The following is a 20,989-nucleotide window of genomic DNA, read 5'->3' as shown; positions in this document are numbered from 1 at the left end:
TCACTTAATTTTTACTTTTCTATTCAAAGCTAGAAATATTTTCAACCTTGTCTGACTTCTGCTTATGAAGTCTAGAAGATATTTCCTAACCCGTAACCACAAGTTCTTTTTCTGCCAGAGGTCAAGTCTAAGTCCATGTTCTGCTCCTTGTTTTAGAGAGTCAGCTTTTTAAAAGACTGTAATGGAGGTATGGGCATCTAAGACAGTGAGAGTCATTACTTTTATCTCCTGCATGAAACTCCCAGGAATAAAGAGACTTTCAAGTGGGAAAATACAGGAGGAGATAGATTTCCCTCTCTCTTTCTCTGTCTCCACAATAAAGGTAACTCCTGGAATTTTAGTCTTTAGTTTATTCTAACAGACTTGAACAACGAGGAGCTGAAGTATGGGCTTAAAATGCACGGGTGAAAAGATGGCAGTGTTGAAGGTCATGAATATTCTGAAACATGAATGATTGGATAGTAGACATACTGGAATGTTCATTTCATTTGACTTTGCTAAGTGTCTTTTACTCATTAAATTGGATACTATTATAAACATGTTAATAACAGAGAAATCAATACATATTCTGTTTAGATGTACTTTGAATAGTTCCTTAAAAGCATCTCATAAAAAGTCAGCCGATTTAATGATTTTATTGCCATCAGACATATAAATGTGACATGCTGAAGACTGGCTATCATTTCTTTTTTAATATTTGTTTCCTTGGCACAAGTAGATTGGAGGCAACCAGCACTTGTTAAGATACAGAAGTGCACAGTTATGCTACTTGGGTCTGCCTTTGAGGTGGCGAAGCTTCTTTTTAAAGACATTTTTTTCTTCTCAGTTTCATTGCAATGTATGATTAAGATTACTGAGAGCGAAAATACTGTTAAGCTCACTTGTATGAAATCAGCAGAAGCTAAATTTGATAATGCTTTTGGTCAGTTTTACTCACAGAGCCTGAGAGATTTGTTTGCAAGATAGTAGAAGAAAATTAATTCTGAGTTCAAAAGGGAAGTACTGTAATTGTGAAAACAGGTCATATATTAGAATGAAATGCTAATGTAAGTGTGAGACATAAATCATTTTAATAATAGAGTACAGCAGCCCTCTCCATAATTCACACACTTTTGTTAATGAGTTATTGCAAGCTCCTTTCTTCCCAAAGTTATGACAGTGTCTTGTAGAGGCAATGCACGTTGTATCTGGGTCAGCTGGGTGATCCTCAACAAATTCAGCTCCTGTCTTTTACTGAGGGATGATAAAAGTATCAAAATGTGATGTATGCCAGTGCTTCTTTACTCTCTAGGGGGGTAATTTTATTAAATTAGATTATTTCACATCAGAATTCAATAGAATTCATTCCCACATTCACTTTAAGTGGCATGAATGTGGTTCTAGATCCACTTCCAAACATGGTTAAAATTTACTTAGTGCACAAGATAAAGTTTCCTTACCATAGTTTGCCTGACCAGCTGAAGTCTAGACACAACTACCAGCCTTTGACTCATCTTCAGAGTGGCCCCTATTACAGATTGGTATGCATTTAATAGCGGTTTGGCGTAAACATGACACAGATGCGAAACACCTGGTCTCATTGTGTTGTTGAGTGCATTAAATCATGTAACTGGCTTCTCTGAGCCTCTTTATCTTCTTTACATTACTACATGAAGGATGATAAGATCACTTAGTTTCCAAACTGAATGTGTTTGTATCAGTTTCCCTTATTCAGTTGGCTCTTAGAATCCCAGTGTTGTCAGAAAAAAAAAAAAAAAAAATTAAGTGTAGCCATGTAAAACTGTTTTGGCATCCATTCATGTATCTCAAGGAACTGATATAGAGCGAGTTGTTCAGATGCCATGTGTCTCTCACTGAATGTAAAATGAGAGTTCAGTTCTATTCCTGTCTGGCTGCCCTTGCTGTCGGGAGTGAATGGATGTGTAAGATGCAGGACCAGAAAATTAAGTCAAAGCATTAACAAGTCCTGGTATCTGCTGTTGTTTCTTCATTTCCTTTTTGCTCAAGTGCTTCCTTCATACCATTGCCTCTTCAGAAAAGCACGTTCCTTTGGCATCTTTCTGACCTGCAGTCTTAGAATGGTTTGGGTTGGAAGGGACCTCAAAGATCATCTAGTTCTAGTCTTCGTGTTCTTCTTGCATAAAATTTTTGTTTGCTTCATTGACTTTGGAAGACCTACAGAGTTGTCATCCACAAAGTCCTTTTGAATGCACCCATTACCCATTGGCATAAAAGCCTGAGAATACAAGATAGTCAAAGAAAAGAAGACAACAAAAAGACTGTAAACCAGGGACTAAGATCATTGATGATTACTGAGAATAAAGAATCGCGTGTATCCTGGGAGAAGATGACAGTTGTGCTTCTTGTGTGGTGAGGACTTTGAAGAAGAACCTGCCCAAACAGGCAGTCGAAAAGTGCTATTGTGCTCTGATCATGAATCACAAATATGTATAAACAAGTTTAGATAATGCACAACTGACACATGTACCATGTGTTTTGGAAATTGTGGTTATTTTGGAAATCAAAAGGAAGTCTCACAAGGAAAATTTCACAGTTTTTTCCAGCCATTCTACTCTGACCTCATAGCTGAAACTACTGAATTCATCCGTTGTTTTACAAAGCCGTGATATGCTCACCAGGCAGTATGAAATCTTCACAATAATGCAGAAATGAATAGCGCCTTTCAGTGCATGAATAGCTAGAAAGAGCACAGATTTCTCTCAAAAAGAGACGTTAGTCAAAATTCTTGCTGAAAGAAACAAAGTTGACAGAAGTCTTGCAATAGATTCAAATGGAAAGTATTCAGGAGGAGACAGATCAACATTTGAGCAAGCAAATTATTTATGTATTTGGAAAATATCCATCACAACAGTAAGAGAAATCTCAGTAGGTTTAGAAATTCCAATTGGACAAGCTTGGAAAAGTTACTATGAATTTCTTAGATTTGTTTGAGCTTTTTCTCTACTTTGAGTACGTGTTTTTCTTGTCTTCCTTCTCACTCCAGACAAACTAGATTTTTCCCACTGACTGTCTTTCAGTTTGCCAGGTTCATAACACATCCAGTTTTGGATCGTCCTCCTTAAATCTACCTTTCCAACAGTTTCTAACATCAAGAATTCCTCCAACCCTCAGAGGGATGAGTTATTTAATGGCTCTTCAATGTCTGTATAGCTGTCATGCTGAAGAATGTATCTTTGTCCAAAAATTTTTCTCTTCAGTTGTTTTCTTCATCCTTCTTCTGATTTCATGTCCAGACTCAGTGATTTACTGCTTACTTCTTTCTAAAATATGTTTTCAATTCTAATCTTGATATTTGCTAGTCTAACTTTTACTTTATAGAGGCACCTTCAGAGCAGAGTGAAGTTGTTAGCTGTAAAATCACCTTGAAACACTTCCATGGAGACAGGGATGGGGAGGAGAAAAGCATAAGTCACTAATGGAATTATCTAAGAGCTCAAATTAAAACCAGGAAAGTACATCCAGAAGATTTTCTTCAAAGGGCCCTACAGTGGGCTAATTTAATGCAGTTTCTAAGTGTATGGCAAATTTAAAAAACAATTACCCCAGCAAACCAGTGCTAATAAAAACTGGTTCTTAAAGTATTCAGATGTAGCATAATTCTACTACCTTTTGTGTGCATAGATGTTACTTAAAAAACAAGTAAATGAATGAAACTGCTGCAGTTCACTGGCATGACATTTACACATCTGCTGGTGGTGTTCCATTGTAGTATCCTTAAATTTTCAATTATTTTACCTAGTAACCTATTAACTATATATAAAAAAATAGTAAGGAGGTCACATTCTTAAGCTATGATAGATTATACCACTGGCCTCTTTTTTCCTCTCTCTCTCTCATGCAATTTTTTTCAAAGTTTTAATAGAAATCAAATGTTGGATGTTCTGCTGTCCTTTCAACAACAAAGGTCACAAATCATTATAAAATAAAAGATTTTCTATATTAACCACATGCTGTTTCAAAGTTACAAATACCTGCTTTAATGAGTTCAACACTATTGTAAAATAGGTTTATATTAGAAACTTACCTAGTACTAGAAATATCATTTGTGAACCACTCATTTTATGTGAGAAATATGTGAGCAACAAAGTTCTTTTCTCTACAGAAATTTTCACTCAAAATTTATACAATGCTTGTATTTCAAAATATTTAGTGAATTTTTTTGATGGAAAAACTTGACAAAAATAGAATATGATATTTGGATCACTGATTATGGTTCTATTTGCCTCAGAGCTTCCTTTTGCAGAACTTTGAGTATTTTTCTATGAAGAACCCAAAAAGATGAAAATGTAAAGAATATTCCATCATTTTATTGTTTCTCTTTACAGAATAATATTTTGTTTTCATTCATGAGGCTGACACTACAGTTTCGGATTTATGATTTTATTTTAAACTAAGATCAGTGATTTTTGTTGGCCTGTGTTTCTAATAGTTTTGAAATCTACCAGTTATACAAAAAACAACTGTTTATTTTGGAGGAAATCTCTTAAACCAAAAATGTATATAACCCAAAGGGTAACATGCTGTTGTGGTTAAGTGTCTTTCTTCCTATAAAAATGTTAAATTAATGTAATTTATCAGATTAGATCTTGATTTTACACTAATGACATAGTTCACAGGGGATGTATTGTACCTCTTTGAATTAATATAAATTCTATAAAGAGAAAGAAAATGATGTTTTGAATAGCTGCCAAGACACTGTTGTTAGAACACATGTTTTCAGTTCAAAAACATGTATGGAATTCATGTCAGCATAAAGTTGAGTCTGCAAGACAGTGAATTCAAGGATTAAACTGCTCTACAGTCCCAGTGAAAACCCTGATAATGCCAGTGAATTTCTGAGAAGGCAGGTAGTTATTCGGCCATGTAAATTCATCAGAGCATTAACTATATTATGTTAGATGAGAACGAAGTTCATTTGTAGAGGTTAAAGACATCAATTTTACATCTGTCATTAAGTTTCATTACAAAAATAAATTATAGAAGATTAGTAACTGAAGGACAGTTTACACATGAATCATTGATTCACTGCGTGACTCAGAGCTGGTAATGGGAAGAAGTATTTTTACCTTCAGTCACCCACTTAAATCCAAGCCCAGCCTAAAGTGACTCAGCCCTGACCATCCGGCAGCTGTTGGGTGTTCAGCTGTGCGATGAATCGATGGGGAAAGTACAGTCAGTAGACAGGTGTAGAAAACTCACCACGGTAGACTCTTGTGGTCATGGCAGGGAAGTTAAGGATTACGTGAGTGTATCATTTGAACTAGCCATTTACTGACAAACCTTGGAGAAGAACATGTTGTTTCCTTAGTCCCCGTTCACGACGGGAGGATCAATCTGCCCATCAATAAAGAACACGGAGCGTAGTTGCGTGTGCGTGAAGTTTGCAAATGAATCTACAAGCCAGGTGTTTCCAATACTATGCGAAGCATTCAAACTGCAGATGATCCTGTCTACAGGGGGATTTTGAATTATGTTGGCAATTATCAGAAAGCACTTTTCTAGTGTGGAGAAAATTTGAAATCGGGGGTGGTTCGGATGCGGCAGTAATCTTAGGTCTGGCGTGGATCTAGCATGCCACTCAGGAGCCCTGTTATACTCTCCTTTATCCTGTTGTCTTCAGCAGGTGGGATATTGCATTTATTGAATTAATTCTGATCCTACAGCTCTTCATCAGACCTAGTATGTTATTGTTAGATTGTTAGAGTGGTTTTCCTTGTTATAAGAGAGATGTACAGCTCTATTTTTAATTTTACAGATCACCATTCAGAGAGACAGTGGTTTGGATGTCAGTTCCCCCAAACATGGAAAAGTGGATCCAGACAACATGCCGCACGTTGGTGGAAATACTTGGGCTGGTGGAACAGGTTTTTCATTCTTTTTCTTTTTAATGCATCACTGAAGAATGTCTAAGGGAGATGCTGTGCCAGTCAAAAATGGGTTTCTACAAGGCTACCCTCTGCTTAGTGCTATTTTACTCAATACAGAGTCGCTTTATTGCCAGTGAAAAGAAGTATTTGCAGTGTCTACCTTAAACTGTGTATAGCGGATCTCTACTTCAATTACATTTAGTTGTTGCCTCTTTTCATTGGCCATATAGAGAACCAGAAGCTTGCAGCCATAGAAACTAGGCTGAGTCATTTGCCATTCTCTTAGATGTCTCTGTAGCCATTCAATTTAGGTAGCGTAGGTAAGAGGCACACAGAATAGGCAACGCACCTCCTAAGTCTAAAAGGGCATGGTAGTCATCACTAGATCACTACAAAATGTCGGGAGAAGACAGAGACTGAATGAATGTCTTTAAAGACCGGGAGCTTTGAGGAGATGTACAAGAGTTATATGATCTATAGTCCCCTTTGTACAAAGGTGGAAACCTTTATGAATCCGGTCTCAAGGGACTATAAACACAATTATTCCATTGGAGTTGTTCTTAACTGTGATTGTTTGGTTTTGAAAATCTTTGGCAATAAATATTTCTGCTGGGGATTGTTGGCAATTTTTTTGGAACATCTGTAGATATGACAACAGAAGTTTTAAAGGAAATGCATTCTTCTTTATTATTGAATGCATATTCTTAATTATATTTTATCTCAATCATGTTAGGTGGGAGAGACACTGCTGGGTTAGGTGGCAAAGGTGGGCCATATCGACTGGATGCTGGCCACAGGGTTTACCAAATATCTCAAGCTGAAAAGGATGCTGTTCCTGAGGAGGTCAAGAGAGCTGCTCGAGAGATGGGTGAAAAGGCCTTTAAACAGAGGTAATGTGAAAGTCTTTATTTTCCCTACCATTTCCCAGAAGAATTTGAAAAAGACGGCTAAAAAGAATTTTCTTTCTTAACTGTATTTATCAACTACATTACCCTGATCATTATTATTTAACAGAGCTTACCAGCATGTGTCTAACTGCTCTGGACAAGATGTATAGAATGTTTTATTGAATTAAGCCACACTTTTAAAATGACTGTGTGATTTGGTAGAGTAAAGCATAGCTAGGTGGATAAGGAGACTGATGTGAATATTTGTCTTTTTTAAAAAGGGATCTACCATATGAATTATGATGAATCCAGATTGTATGTTGTTAGGAATTCATTACCTAGCGAATGTCTTTGAAAATGGACCATTGTGAGCAAATTAGTTCTGTTTGAAAGACCTATAGCCAAATGGTGAGGTGATTTGAACTACCAGAGCTCAGCAGATACTTTTACAGTAACCACAGATCTTCCCATCATTAGTGTAATGCATGGTTACTAATCAGCTATTTCCCAGACTGTGCACAGAGATTCAGATGTCTTCCACCAACTGAACTCTTTCAAGTCAAACTCTGATACTTTGCATAAAAAAATCAAAGTATATTGACTGTCATTCCAAATGAGTTTTATGTTTCAGCCCAGGACATATGGCAATGTGAGTATCTGTCTGAAAGCAGAGAGTACTAGACACAGATTAAAACATCAGAACAAATAAATTTGGAAGCAACTTAATCAGTTCACATTTTGTTGCTATTAACACAATGATTCCCAATAGGGGGAAATCTGGGTGCTGTAAGGAGCAGGTGAGATTGCCATTTGCTTCAACTGATGTGTTAATAATTAGGCTGTTAAGCATAGAGCATACACTGGACATGAATCACTGTATTTAAAACCAGCAATTTATCTGTTGGATTCAGGTCAAGTTTATTTTTTAATCATATTTTTATTACCAAATTACCTGGAGCATTTAAAATTGCTGTTAGAGAATTAATGATTAATTAAGACAGGGAAAATGTATAGATTATGTCAGTGCTTCAAAGGAAGAGACTCCAAAAAGCAAAATACCTTTTAATAGTGATTTAATTTAGACAAGCAACATACAGAAATTTAAATTAAAAATAGTCATTTAAGGTTTTGGTTGCAGGGGGAAGGCATAGCTTGTTTTGTCTTTTTTTCCTGGTGCTTTATGGGGGGGCGGGTAGGTGGAGAGGACTACTTTTAACCCTTTCTACATCTCCATTCTTCAAAATTGCTTATCAGTTGCTTCATAACAGCAACAATTGATATGTATAGTCTTGGATATTGTACATCTCTTTGTGCATATGCACATATACACACACACAGCATTATCTGAGGAGTTTCTACCTGCCTGTATGGTGGTTTGCAAAATGCATGCTAGGGCAAATTCCTGGATACTGCTACACGTTGTGGAAACAGTGCAGCTGTGTCCTGTAAAATCTGAGTGTACATGAGATAACAATTCATGTCCTGCTAAAAACAGTGAGCTGGTATCTACCAGCTGTAAATGTAGCCTATTCTGAAGTCACATTTGATTTGGATTATTATTCTGTACCTCTTGGATAGTTGTAGGAACTAACAGATAAAAGTTAAGAATAGGGAGGTTGGAGTCCTCAGGCTGAATTTAAAAATGTCAGGAGGACTGCAGATTTCACTGCTTTGTTTATACATGATTATCTGGAAGGGAGAATTTTAATATGAAAACTTGCTTTCCTAGCTAGATAGTACTTCTAGTGGAAAACATTTTAAATTGCCCTATTTCACTAAAATAAAGTTAGCAGCCGCTCTTGAATATGCAATGTTTTTCATGATGTTTTTCTGAACGAGCTTTCACTGTGGACTGATGTAGAGTCTAACAAAGTAAAACCGCACGTGACTTCTTTTTTTGTTTAAAACAAAATATTTTCTTCATTGATGTGAAGATACTGAACTCTGTTGGCATTATCCATGAAATAAAGTGTACAGCACTGAAAGTTATCTTTTCCTGCCTCTAATGCATAGTAGTTGGCTATAATGACTATGTCTATGCAAAATTCAAAATAGAAAAAGACATAGTCATACTAAAGACAAAGATTTGATGTTTGATTTTAATATTATCATTACGGGGCTAGTCTAAACAGCAATTCTCATGTATGCTGTATGTTCCAGGCAAGTAACTCATAACGGTATTAAAAAACTTGTCATTAGAAATATAACTATACAGCCTATACATACTTTTCTATCCATTCGTCATTGATTTAAAAATCAGTATTTTCAAAACAACGTGAGTGAAGTTATGCTGTTATGAAGTGCTTGTGTTTGAAATTATCTGTGCACAGACAGGCTGTGGTGGGCTGACCCTGGCAGGAGGCGAGGTGCCCCCCAAAGCTGCTCTATCACTCCCCTCCTCAGCTGGGCAGGGGAGAGAAAAAATAACAAAAGGCTCCTGGGTCGAGATAAGGACAGGGAGAGATCACTCACCAATTCCCATCACAGGCAAAACAGACTCGACTTGGGGAAAAAATCATTTAATTCATGACTAATCAAATCAGAGTAGGATAATGAGAAATAAAACCAAATCTTAAAAATCACCTTCCCCCCCACCCCTCCCTCTTCCTGGGCTCAACTTCACTCCTCATTTCTCTCCCTCCTCCCCCCAGCAGCACAGAGGGATGGGGAATGGGGGTTGTGGTCAGTTCATCACACATTGTCTCTGCCACTCCTTCCTCCTCAGGGGGAGGACTCCTCACACTCTTCCCCTGCTCCAGCGTGGGGTCCCTGCCATGGGGTGCAGACCTTCAGGAACAGACTGCTCCAGCGTGGGTCCCCCACAAGGTCACAAGTCCTGCCAGCAAACCTGCTCCTGAGTGGGCTCCTCTCTCCACAGGGCCACAGGTCCTGCCAGGAGCCTGCTCCAGCACAGGCTTCCCATGGGGTCACAGCCTCTTTTGAGCATCCACTTGCTCCGGTGTGAGCTCCTCCATTGGCTGCAGGTGGATATCTGCTCCACCATCATCCTCCATGGGCTGCAGGGGGACAGTCTGCCTCACCATGGTCTTCTCCAAGGGCTGCAGGGGAATCTCTGCTCTGGTGTCTGGAGCACCTCCTGCCTATCCTTCTTCAGTGACCTTGGTGTCTGCAGAGTTGTTCCTCTCACGTATTCTCACTCCTCTCTCGCTGCAATTGCTCTTGGTGTACACAGGGGTTTTTTCCCCCTCCTTAGCACTGTTATCCCAGAGGCATTACCACCATCACTGATGGGCTCGGCCTTGGCCAGCGGCAGGTCTGTCTTGGAGCCAGCTGGCATTGGTTCTGTTGGACATGGGAGAAGGTTCTTGCAGCTTCTCGCAGAAGCCACCCCTGTAGCCCCCCCGCTACCAAAACTTGGCCACACAAACTCAATACATAGGCCAATATGTTTTAGCTCAGGACTGAACCGAGCCACGTGCTGGATGATAGGGTGGCCAGATTGCATAATTGCTGCCTTGCTAAATGTTGCAGGGTCATGGAAAATATCAAATAGTTCACGCTCTCAGCATATCCATCTGTCCCTTAGCTTGTTCTTCACCATTAGACCTCTGTAATTACATTCCAATTGTGAGTTTCACCAGTTTAAGAGTATCTGCTTAGCTACAGTGTTGAGAAGGATGATATAGAACTTGAAGTGGACACGTCTTAACTTATAGAAAACAGCATATATCTGTTTTTATAGTGCAGATGTTGCACACTCTGTTGGGCCTCTGGACAGGATAGTGTTCAGTGCCATGACTCATTTTTTTGTGGGGCAGCACATTTTTGTTAATGAGCATTTAAAACTTCTTTGTTTCAAAGTTTCATCATTTTATGAAGCATAAAGATAGGTACTTGAGACAGTGTTACTAGCTGTAGGTCTTCAAGGACAGATTTTATAGTGTGTCTTTACTTAACCTTTGTGTTAAAGCATGGATCATGATATGTTTAAAATACTCCGACGGTGAAGTAATGAATAGACACTTGTGATCCTTTTATGTACAAATAGCAACACCTGAGCCAATAAAACCTTCAGAATTTGATCACAGTTTTCAGAACATCTAATTTACTTCCCAAACATTAAAGCAGATTAGGAGAGAGACAAAGGATTAGTAACTTTAATAAGTGTTAATATGATGCAATCCTCATTGGAGTCATTGGTGATTACTTGCCTTCTCAAAAATTCTCAAAAGTGGCGGCCACTTCTTTGATTTGTCTCTTGTGTCTGGTTATTACAGTCTGAATTTGCCTGTTATCAAGTAAATAAACTTGCAATTTACATATGTAAATGGATTATATGCTTGTTTCTTAAACTGTTCTTAGCTCCCTGTTCTTTGCTTTAGACTGAAAGAGATTCAGATGAGTGAATATGATGCATCAACTTACGAAAGGTTCTCTGGAGCAGTCCGACGTCAAGTTCAGTCACTCCGCATCATCTTGGACAATCTGCAGGTAATCTTAGATTCACTGGTAAAGGAACATGGTGAGCTCATTACATTCATAGGCCCCTTATATTATCCTGCTAATATCCTGTTACCATCTGACGATTGTACCTTTGAGGGCTAAAAGCAGATTCAGGGTATAATCATGGTTAGGAAAAACAGTCTCATATTACGATTTCAAAGGCAGCTTTTAAGTGGATCCCAGTGCTTATCTCTGCAAGTTACAGTATTCCCATACCACAGCTTACAGAGATTACTTATTCAGGAGCAGAATTTTGTGAAAGAAAATACTATACATTATTAAAAGAATATGTGATGGTGTGTAGAGCCCAGCCTTTGTCTTTACGTCCTGTCCAAAAGACTTTTTTTAGTGGAGAAGTGCAAATGCTATAGATGTTAAAAGAAACACCCACTCCAAATGGGTGATTTACTGCATATGCAGCTGAAAACATGAATTTTTCTCAGGTTTGTTTTTAACTCTTGCTAATAAAAACAGGTATAGCCCAAATCTCCTAAGTGGAAGCTGACCAGAACCACCAGTTTGCCTTTATTCTAGTCATTGGTCTTGTGGTTGTTCCAGATTTTATTAATACGGGGCAAAAAAAATAAAAACTGCATTGTTTCTAGGAGGAATCTGCTAATCCTCAGTGAAAATTAAAGGAAAATTAATTTTACTCCTTATAAGACATCTCTGATTAAAAATATTTCTCTTGAAGCCTATCAACCGCTGGTGTATATATATACCTTAGTCTATTAGCAAATCACTGTGCTGTGTCTAATCTATCTCCTTACTTCAGCAATAAAACTGAAATGTAGATATAAATTACTTTGTATGATTGACAGACTCCTGGGTCAAAAAATCCAATCCCCTGGTATTGCAAGTAAGAAAGGTAACATTTTTCTTTGCCTTACTTATATCTTTAAGCCATTGTGACTACAACAATGCTACTATAATCACATATATACACAGAGAACTATTAGTCGGTTTTATTATGAATGTATCAATTCAGAGAGCTCCTCATATAATGAACATTTAAGATGGTCATGATTAGGTGATTCATGCATCTAATATGTGTTTTAGTTCAGGACTTAGGCTTTTGGCCTGTAAAGTCAGGTTTCAGTTGAAAAATTTTAGATATAAATCTCAGTTTTTCCGACATCATTTATATCTAGCTGCTTTTTTACCATATTTCTAGTAGACATGCCATTGGAAGCACACCCTAGGTGTGAATAAGTGAATCTTCAGTTTAAAGTCTTTTTTTTAGTCTGCCTTATATATTCTTTGGAGCCAAAATGCTTACATTCAGGGATCACGTTAATCATAAGCAAAATATAACATTTTAATATAAGGAGACATATCCTGTTGCTTTGTTAGAAAGGTCATTTTAATATCAAGGCAAAGTCATATAAGCCTCAGTATTTTATGAGACTTTGCTAACTTCCTGGCAAGATCTACAACAGCTAACCACAGAGCTAGTAAATGTACTTTATGATGAAAAAACCAAACTCACTGAATTTGGAAAAGCTAGCTCATAGAATAAGAGCAATATTGAAAGCAAATTTTTAACTTTATAAATTTTTATACAGATTGTGGTAAGTTTTTTTATTAGAAGATGGCACTAGGAAAATGAAGATAAATGATAACAGGAGTTACTTAGTTGCAAAATGCTTTCTGTTAATTGGAAAGCTGGGTCCAGGCACATTTCATGTTATCTTTCTGAGAAAAAAAAAAAAATATTTGAGTTCTTCAGCGTCTTCTTCAACTCTGATGGAGGACTATGCCTCTGTCCCCCCTTTCTTCTGGATAGTCCCATGTACACCATAGGTTCTTAGCTAAAACTGTTTTCTTTCTGATATCAGTCAGACATTCCTCATTTCTGAAATAAGAAGTCAATGGCACAGTCAGTTGCAGTAAACTTTGCAGCTGAGATGTCTCTGTGTTTTTAACATTGTGAAAATCCCAAATTACCTTCTCAGTAGAGAACACTTGTGGCTTTTTAAAAAATTTTGAGTTTGCTTTGTTTCAAACTCAATGTGTTGACATAATGGAAATATATTGTCTGTGTTTATTTAACTTGGATTTTCTTTTCAACATATGCCTTTTATTGTTAGGTTTGAGGGTTTTTTAAAAATATGTTCCTTTGATTAAATTTTACATCCCAAGAATCAAGAGGCTGGGACTGAGGTCCAGTGTTGATGGCTCACAAAAGTAGCAGCAGCAGAAAGAGATGTTTATATTAGGCTGATCCTTGAAAGTGATACATACATAAATACAGTCTGAGAATGTAATTTCATTGTTCATTTTACTTTGCGTAACTCACTGATCTCTGTCAGCTCGTTGAACAACGTTAACAAAACATTAGGAGTTGTCATTTATCTTCTGTAGAAGTAGCAAAGCCAGGAGTCCAAGAAATCCAGTCAATGATGAGCTTTCTTCGCTCTCCTAATGCTGGCCAAACCCTGAATAACGCTTGTCTGTCTGAACGCCAGATTCCAAAGCTGATGGTCAGTCAGTTGCTCAGAAATGCCTTCTCAGAGTTTAGATGATGTGCCTTCCAGAAAGCAGTTCTCTTTTTATTGATTATTGTAGAGGGAATCTGGGGCAACTGTCCCTGTAGCTTTTGAGCATCATTTAGGCATCTGCATTTGATGGGCCCATGCGAACCACGTGAAGTTCAACAAGGCCAAGTGCAAGGTCCTGCACATGGGTTGGCACAATCCCAAGCACAGATACAGGGCTGGGCGGGGAATGGATTGAGAGCAGCCCTGAGGAGAAGGACTTGGGGGTGTTGGTTGATGAAAAGCTCAACATGAGCTGGCAATGTGTGCTTGTAGTCTAGAAAGCCAACCATGTCCTGGGCTGCATCAAGAACAGCATGACCAGCAGGTCAAGGGAGGTGATTCTGCCCCTCTGTTCCACTCATGTCAGACCCCACCTGGAGTACTGCGTCCAGCTCTGGGGGCCCCAGTACAAGAAGGACATGGAGCTGTTGGAGTGAGTCCAGAGGAGGGCCACGAAGCTGATCAGAGGGCTGGAGCACCTCTCCTATGAAGATAGGCTGAGAGAGTTGGGGTTGTTCAGCCTGGAGAAGAGAAGGCTCTGAGGAGACCTTATAGTAGCCTTCCAGTACCTGAAGGGGCCTACAGGAAAGCTGGGGAGGGACTGTTTACAAGGGCATGGAGTGATAGGACAAGGGGTAATGGCTTTAAACTGAAAGAGGGTAGGTTTATATTAGACATAAGGAAGAAATTCTTCACTGTGAGGGTGGTGAGGCACTGGCACAGGTTGCCCAGAGAAGCTGTAGCTGCCCCCTCCCTGGAAGTGTTCAAGGCCAGGTTGGATGGGGCTTTGAGCAACCTGGTCTAGTGGAGGGTGTCCCTGCCCATGGCAGGGGGGGTTGGAACTAGATGATCTTAGAGGTCCCTTCCAACCCAAACCATTCTATGATTCTATGATTAAACTGGGCAAACCTGAGCTGGAGTCCGTGAACCTACTGGGGCTCTGTCTGATTTAGACTGTGTGGGAACTGTCTGGTCATAGCAGCAAGAATAAAATAGTGACAGTTTTATAATAAACATGGCTCAGAGCCGACAATGTGAAAAACCCTGTGCCCTGTCAGTAGTAGTTTTCTGATTTCAGCAGCTAAGGGAACATATGCATAAGGTTTTCCCAGAAAAAATGCAGACTACAACTGGCAGTATTTCCTACGATCCTATACTGTTATGAGTTACATATTTAGATGTGATCACTTCACATACACAACTTTTTCTGTGATGTTTACAGACATCACAGTTATATTGTGCAGGGTTTTTTTGTAAATATGCCTTTGATATCTTTCAGTGAAAAGAATTACTGCAGTGGTGTGTTGTGAGCAGCCATTGTCATGCCGATAAGATATGGTATCTAGCACACTTTTCTAATTTCAAAAGCAACACAGTGAATATATACACAATATTTTTTCATCAATATGGCCGCAGTATATTGCAATAGTAATTGATTGTGTGCCCCTTCTAGTAAAATATCGAAGCAAGGTATATATGTAATAGATCTGGTTTTCTCTTAAAATTGTAAATGCTTTTAAATTTATGTTGCTTTTAAGCTTATGCAAATTATATATTGAAAATGCTTTGAAGCTTTTCTGTAGTATATATGTGCATTGTATAACACACGTGCTTAATGGAATATTTTTTTTCAGCTTTTATAAAAGGAAATAAATTCTTAGGAGTTCTGCATGGAAGAGGCAGATGCTAAGTAGTCTAAATAATTTTAGCGTTATTCTGGAAAGAGGTTAGGTCAGATTTTGTCAGCATTCTTTCTTATTTTAGAAGAGAATTTCAACTCTGTGTGCCTCCAAGAAAATTTCAGCTCAAATACTGGCTTTTGTTGCATAAGCTCCAAAAGGTATTAAATGGTTTTTAACTATGTCCATAGTTAAAAGCAAGTTTCTTCTCACACTACTGTTCCTTGAACAGCAAATAGCCACAAAGCTAAAGCATCGTCAATGAAAACAGTGGTGAAATTAGATGAGAATTTGCTCAATGAAGCCAAAAATTTATAATCTTCTGTTGTTTGTCTCTCCTGCCTACTGCAAGGAAGAAAATGACCAAAAAAAATGACAAAACAGCAGCCCTAAGGAAGCGTTAAGTATCTACTTCTGTTCCAGTACTTATAGTGGCTGACTAGGAACAAAGTCATTTCATCTGCATCATCCTGGGAGGTGGATGATTGATTTTAGACAGGCTCTGCTCACTCAGCAGCATGTTGTCTCCAGGAGCATTTTTTAATGGTTAGTTGGAGTGTTGTTGAAATTTGCCATGGGTTATCCTACTGTGTTTTTCACAGCTGGAGAACTCCTATAGTGTGACACTTTGGTGGAGCATGTAGAGGTCACCTGGAATTTGCAGGTATCTTCTTGTGATGTTACACAACTCTTTGGGCAACAAAGGAATTGATGATCCTATGGAAGAAGGGACTTCAGATTTCATCCCAAGAATATTTAATGATCATGGAAACTACTAGTTGGTACAAACTCATGGATACCCCACTGCCAAACTGGGTGAAAGCTAGGTTGACTGTAGCACCATGAAAATGTATCAGAGAGAACAATCGACTGAATTTACAACACAGAAAATTGTGTCAACTTTCCTTTTCCGTGATTTACTAAAAGGCTGAGATTTCCATGTATTGGCTTTGGTTTTGCCTTCATCAGGAAGCATCTGTAAAGCTTTTGACACAGCCTAACTAAAAAAACCTGTGTTTGTCACAGCTATGTTAATTCTATACTGTGAAATTAATTAATCAAAACATTTTCCCTGTGGCTTTGTATTCTGTCTGCCCATTTATTTTCATAGATAAGTAGTCCATTAGTCCTGAGTAACTATAGGCAATAGACAGTAGTCCAGGACTACTTCTTCCATACACACCAAAAATAAAAACTCATATATTTTGACCAAAGCAAAATCAAAGATTCCCTGAGCCTTAAGAAGCCATCGTCTGACTACTCAGACTGTACAAAATTATTAAGATTCGTCCTCTCAAATCCCAGGCCTGCAGTTTGCTGGGGATTTGTAATGTAACACTTCCTGCTCATCAGACAGTGACTGATTTTCATTCCTGAGAACTGTTTAAGGCAGTTTGTGTCCTGCTGTATATTTGATTTGCTTCCAGCTGCTGACCAGCAATTTACTGAGAGTGTAAATGCATTATACATATATAAATTTAAAATCTTCTTTCCTTGCTGGGCTTACTACTAGGATGAGCAACTTCAACCTGAAGATTTAAGCAGAAATGAAATAAACCATGAAACCCATATATGCAGACTTTACTGTCTTTAGATGGATCTTATGTATTATAAACCATGATGAAGCTATCCTTTGAAAACATTCTTAAATATGTTGTTTAGAATATTAAAACACTTGAGTCTTCAATCTTAAGTGCTTGTTTCTATGTACAGGAGTTCCATGAATATTTGAGTTCCTGGACTGTAATGCATGTTCATCAAGTCAGGCTGTGGGTCACCAATGTTCTTTTCAAGACAATAAAAGAAACTTTCAGTGGACTGTTTCTTCAGTATCATAATTTTCAAGGTTTTTATTTTAAAATATAATTATAGTTTGTTATGAGTGTTACTTTAAAAGAAACTATTTACCATTACCTAGGGTAAATACTACCGAGTTTTACCTTTAAGTCACCCAGGTTTTTTCTTGCACTGCTTGGATGGAGAAAACATAAAAAAATGGTCAGTTATGCATGTCCCTCTGGTTGTATGTATTTTTGCACAAGCTACACAGATTTTCAGTACATTTGCAAGAAAAAAGGATAAAATTTCCACAGTTAAACTCCCATATATGAACCAACTGAAAGAAGACAAAATTACAGAGGGAACATGTTCTTTGTCAGTGTTAATTTTTTTTCAGAGAAAAAGAGTAGGACAGCTATGAAAATGTGTTTGGATTTCTTTGACTTATGCCAAAACTATCACATCATTACAAAGAAAATTAATTCGTATGTCATATTCAGTATGTCTTAAATTGCTTAAAATCACATCACTGAGTGAATTAAGGTTTCTTTTCTGTTGCAGGCCAAGGGTAAGGAAAGGCAATGGCTGAGACACCAAGCTGTTGGAGAGCTAGATGATGCCAAAATCATTGACGGGCTGACAGGAGAAAAAGCCATATATAAACGACGGGGAGAACTTGAGCCACAAGTAAGTATCCAACAAGTAGCAGGGAAAGGTAGGGAAGTGCTTAACTAGTTTGTTGTTTTCATAGTGGCTGTACAAATACAAGTGGCGTTTCAGTGAGTTATAGGGATGAGAAACTCAGAAGAATCTTGGGAAGTCCCCGAGACAGAGGCAACCACAAGATGGAAGATTTGCTTCATTACTTGTAGTCATACACATGTAATTGCTATTTGCCACTCTCAGAGAGAGGATGCTGATCTAGACGGTCCTTTGTTTGATCCTGTGCAACAGTTTTTATGTTCTTATTTTATATTTTATTGAGCTGAAGGCAATTAGCACAAAACATTTTGTTTGTTTGTCTAAGAAAAAGGAAAATATTTTCTCACTAACTTAATTTAATTTAATTTTTGATGATAAATACCCTGATACTCTGGGAAGTATTTAAAAAAAAGTGTTTTACAAATATCTTCTCCTTATTCCATGATACACAAGGAATTTCAACTTCCACAAATATTTGGATTTACAAGAATAAAAATTATAATGGGAAAAAAGTGTGAGGAAAAGCCATTAAGATATGATAAAGTTGTCTGTCCTGTGGCTCAGTTCAGCCGTTCCTTAGGAGACATTATGATCAGGCCTGTGTGAGTCAGCAACAGAGAAACCACTTGAATCAGACCAGCAAAACCTGGCTAAAACTGGTGGGGCTAGTCCGTAATATTTAACACTAATACTTAATGATAGATTGCAATTTTTAACTGCACTAAGAATTTTTTTTTAAATAGCTGAGTACAACATCTTTTTGTACGTCAGTTACCCACATCTGATGAATCCCTGGTGTTGGTTTTTTATGCTATTTGGTCCTGATGTTTGTTGCTTTGAACAGCTTATGGAACTTGGCATTGCCTGTGTGAAAGATCAATAAGGGAGAAGTGATTACATTTTGTCATTTTTTCAAAATGTATTTACTCAATATATGAGTTTTAAGGCTTTGTAAAAATAGTTCAATTAGGAAAAAAAAAAGGACACCTTTAAGTTTTGAATAAATGTAGCATTTAATGTACTCTCTCTCTCCCTTTGTTTTTGGGACAACAGGGATGTCCCAGTCCATTAAGAGAGTAATTAAAAGAAAAAAGCACACAAATGCTTGCAAACCCTACAGGTAAAAGAAACATTTTAGTAATTTGGTTTTTATGTGACTTGTTTTTTGCCAGATCATCTTTAATAGCCTTGTACTCGAATCCAGACTCATCTTATTGGACACTAAATAAAACACCTCCCTTGAATGTACTGTGCCAAAAATTGTTAAAACAGATGGGGATTGTTTTCAGGAAAAAATAATGGGTTTTGCATTAGAATGAAGAAGAAACTAGTAGTTAATCAGAACAAGATTTCAAACGTTTTTGGAATGTTATTAACCTCAGCAGACAAGTTTTTACAGTCTTATACGGGTCCCTGTTAGTACCGTATGCCAAGGAAAAACATTTCCATTATAAGCCTTGGCAGAAAGATCAAATTTGAGAGTCTCTTTACTTAAATAAAATGTTAAGAATCAAAACTGAGACAGAAAAAGTATTTTCCTGACAAGCATGCATGGAATTTTTCGAGGTATTTTGTTTCCAGTCATTGAAGGTGAGGGGAAAGAATGAATTGAGGTATCTGTTAAGTAACTGGTTTGAAACAGAAAAAAAGTTGAAATGTTTTTGTTCTTCTTTAAAAAAAAACTAAACAATGTTTGCTGGATAAAAGTTTCTTGCTTCGCAAAGTGCGTTGGGTTCTCTTTTTGAAATGTTTTATCCTTGCCGATGTTTAGCTTTCCCATTTAGATTGGGTTTTTTCTGTTGCGTTTCCCTGTCAGCCTGGGAGCCCCCAGCAGAAACCTAAACGCTTGCGCCTGGTGGTGGATGTTTCCGGCAGCATGTACCGCTTTAACGGGGTGGATGGACGACTGGAACGCTCCATGGAGGCTGTCTGCATGGTCATGGAAGCTTTTGAGAATTATGAACACAAATTCAAGGTAATTACAGCTGGGCTAGGAGCTCTGTGGTTATTGCACAGGCTGTGTGGAGCAGTGGAAAAAGTGTTTCAGCAGTCAGTCTAGCCAAAGAACATTATTCATTCCCGCAAGGAAATAAAGACATTAATCTGTTTCTAGCAACCTGAAAAATAATACTAGTGAATGGATAAGAAACATTACATGCTTCAGCAGGGGAGAATTCAATCTAAGACTTTTAAGACTTTGATTTAGTGAAATATGCTGCCTTTTTCTGGTTTTATCTGTTTATTCACTTCTTTGAGCAGAAAGGCTTAAGCCTACAGAACACAAGTAAATATGAACTCCAGGACATGCAAAGATTCCCTGCCTTTCCATCTGCCCAGAGTACAGACAGTAGTACTTTGTCATGGGAGAAGACCAAACTTCTTTGTCCCTTACTTGCTTTCTCTTCCAGTTACCTGAAAGCAAGTAAATAATTTCTTGTACTGAAATATATTAGGTTCCAAATATCATTTAATGGTAGCCTGCAAAAGAAATCTAAATAAATTTTTATACCCTTTTTTGTCTCAGTAAGCCTAAACAAGGTCTAGAGTATGTTTCTTTAACCTTAAAAAAGACAGGAATGGCCAGTCTCAAGTTAATTCTCGACAGACTCAATATTTAATGGAATAAAGATGTCCAATGCCTTTACCAAAGAGCGTCTCAAACCTAAGACTTAAAACACATCTGATCAAAATGTAAAATTTCCTAAACAAAATTAACAGAAAACTTAGTCCAGATCAGTTCAGCTTCACGTTGTTCCTCCGACAGCATAATCCTACAGGTTTCTGTCCTTCTATAGAATCTCCTGTACAAAAACAGGCCATACAGAGGCACATACTTCTAGAATGTCTAATAAAATACAATCATGCAGACTTCCATTTGTCAGGGAAAAGGAGACAGGCATTACGTTTTTAGCCTACTTTCCCAAGGAAACAAGGCATGTGCTACCATACTCTCTGGCAGTAAAGCTTTCTCCCCCTTAAACATGCTTCAACAGAGCATGTTGCACATAGAATCTTTAAGGTTGGAAAAGACCTCTAAGATCATCAAGTCC

The 20,989-nt window shown here is 37.8% G+C and overlaps 1 protein-coding gene across 1 annotated transcript in view; it reads left to right on the top strand.

The window, feature by feature from the left end:
* Positions 1-20,989, top strand: part of VWA8 (von Willebrand factor A domain containing 8) — a 196,699-nt gene that overhangs the window by 161,702 nt on the left and 14,008 nt on the right. Inside the window, exons 38-42 of the mRNA XM_075741750.1 lie at positions 5,777-5,885; positions 6,622-6,778; positions 11,119-11,227; positions 17,799-17,924; positions 19,756-19,914. Coding sequence (XP_075597865.1) covers positions 5,777-5,885; positions 6,622-6,778; positions 11,119-11,227; positions 17,799-17,924; positions 19,756-19,914 — 660 coding nt within the window. The remainder of the gene's footprint in view (positions 1-5,776; positions 5,886-6,621; positions 6,779-11,118; positions 11,228-17,798; positions 17,925-19,755; positions 19,915-20,989) is intronic.

Source organism: Balearica regulorum, chromosome 1 (genome assembly GCF_011004875.1).
Source record: "Balearica regulorum gibbericeps isolate bBalReg1 chromosome 1, bBalReg1.pri, whole genome shotgun sequence".
In the NCBI taxonomy this organism is placed as follows: domain Eukaryota; kingdom Metazoa; phylum Chordata; class Aves; order Gruiformes; family Gruidae; genus Balearica; species Balearica regulorum.
The sequence above is the reverse complement of the archived record's forward strand: the minus strand, read 5'-3'. Positions and strand labels throughout refer to the sequence as shown.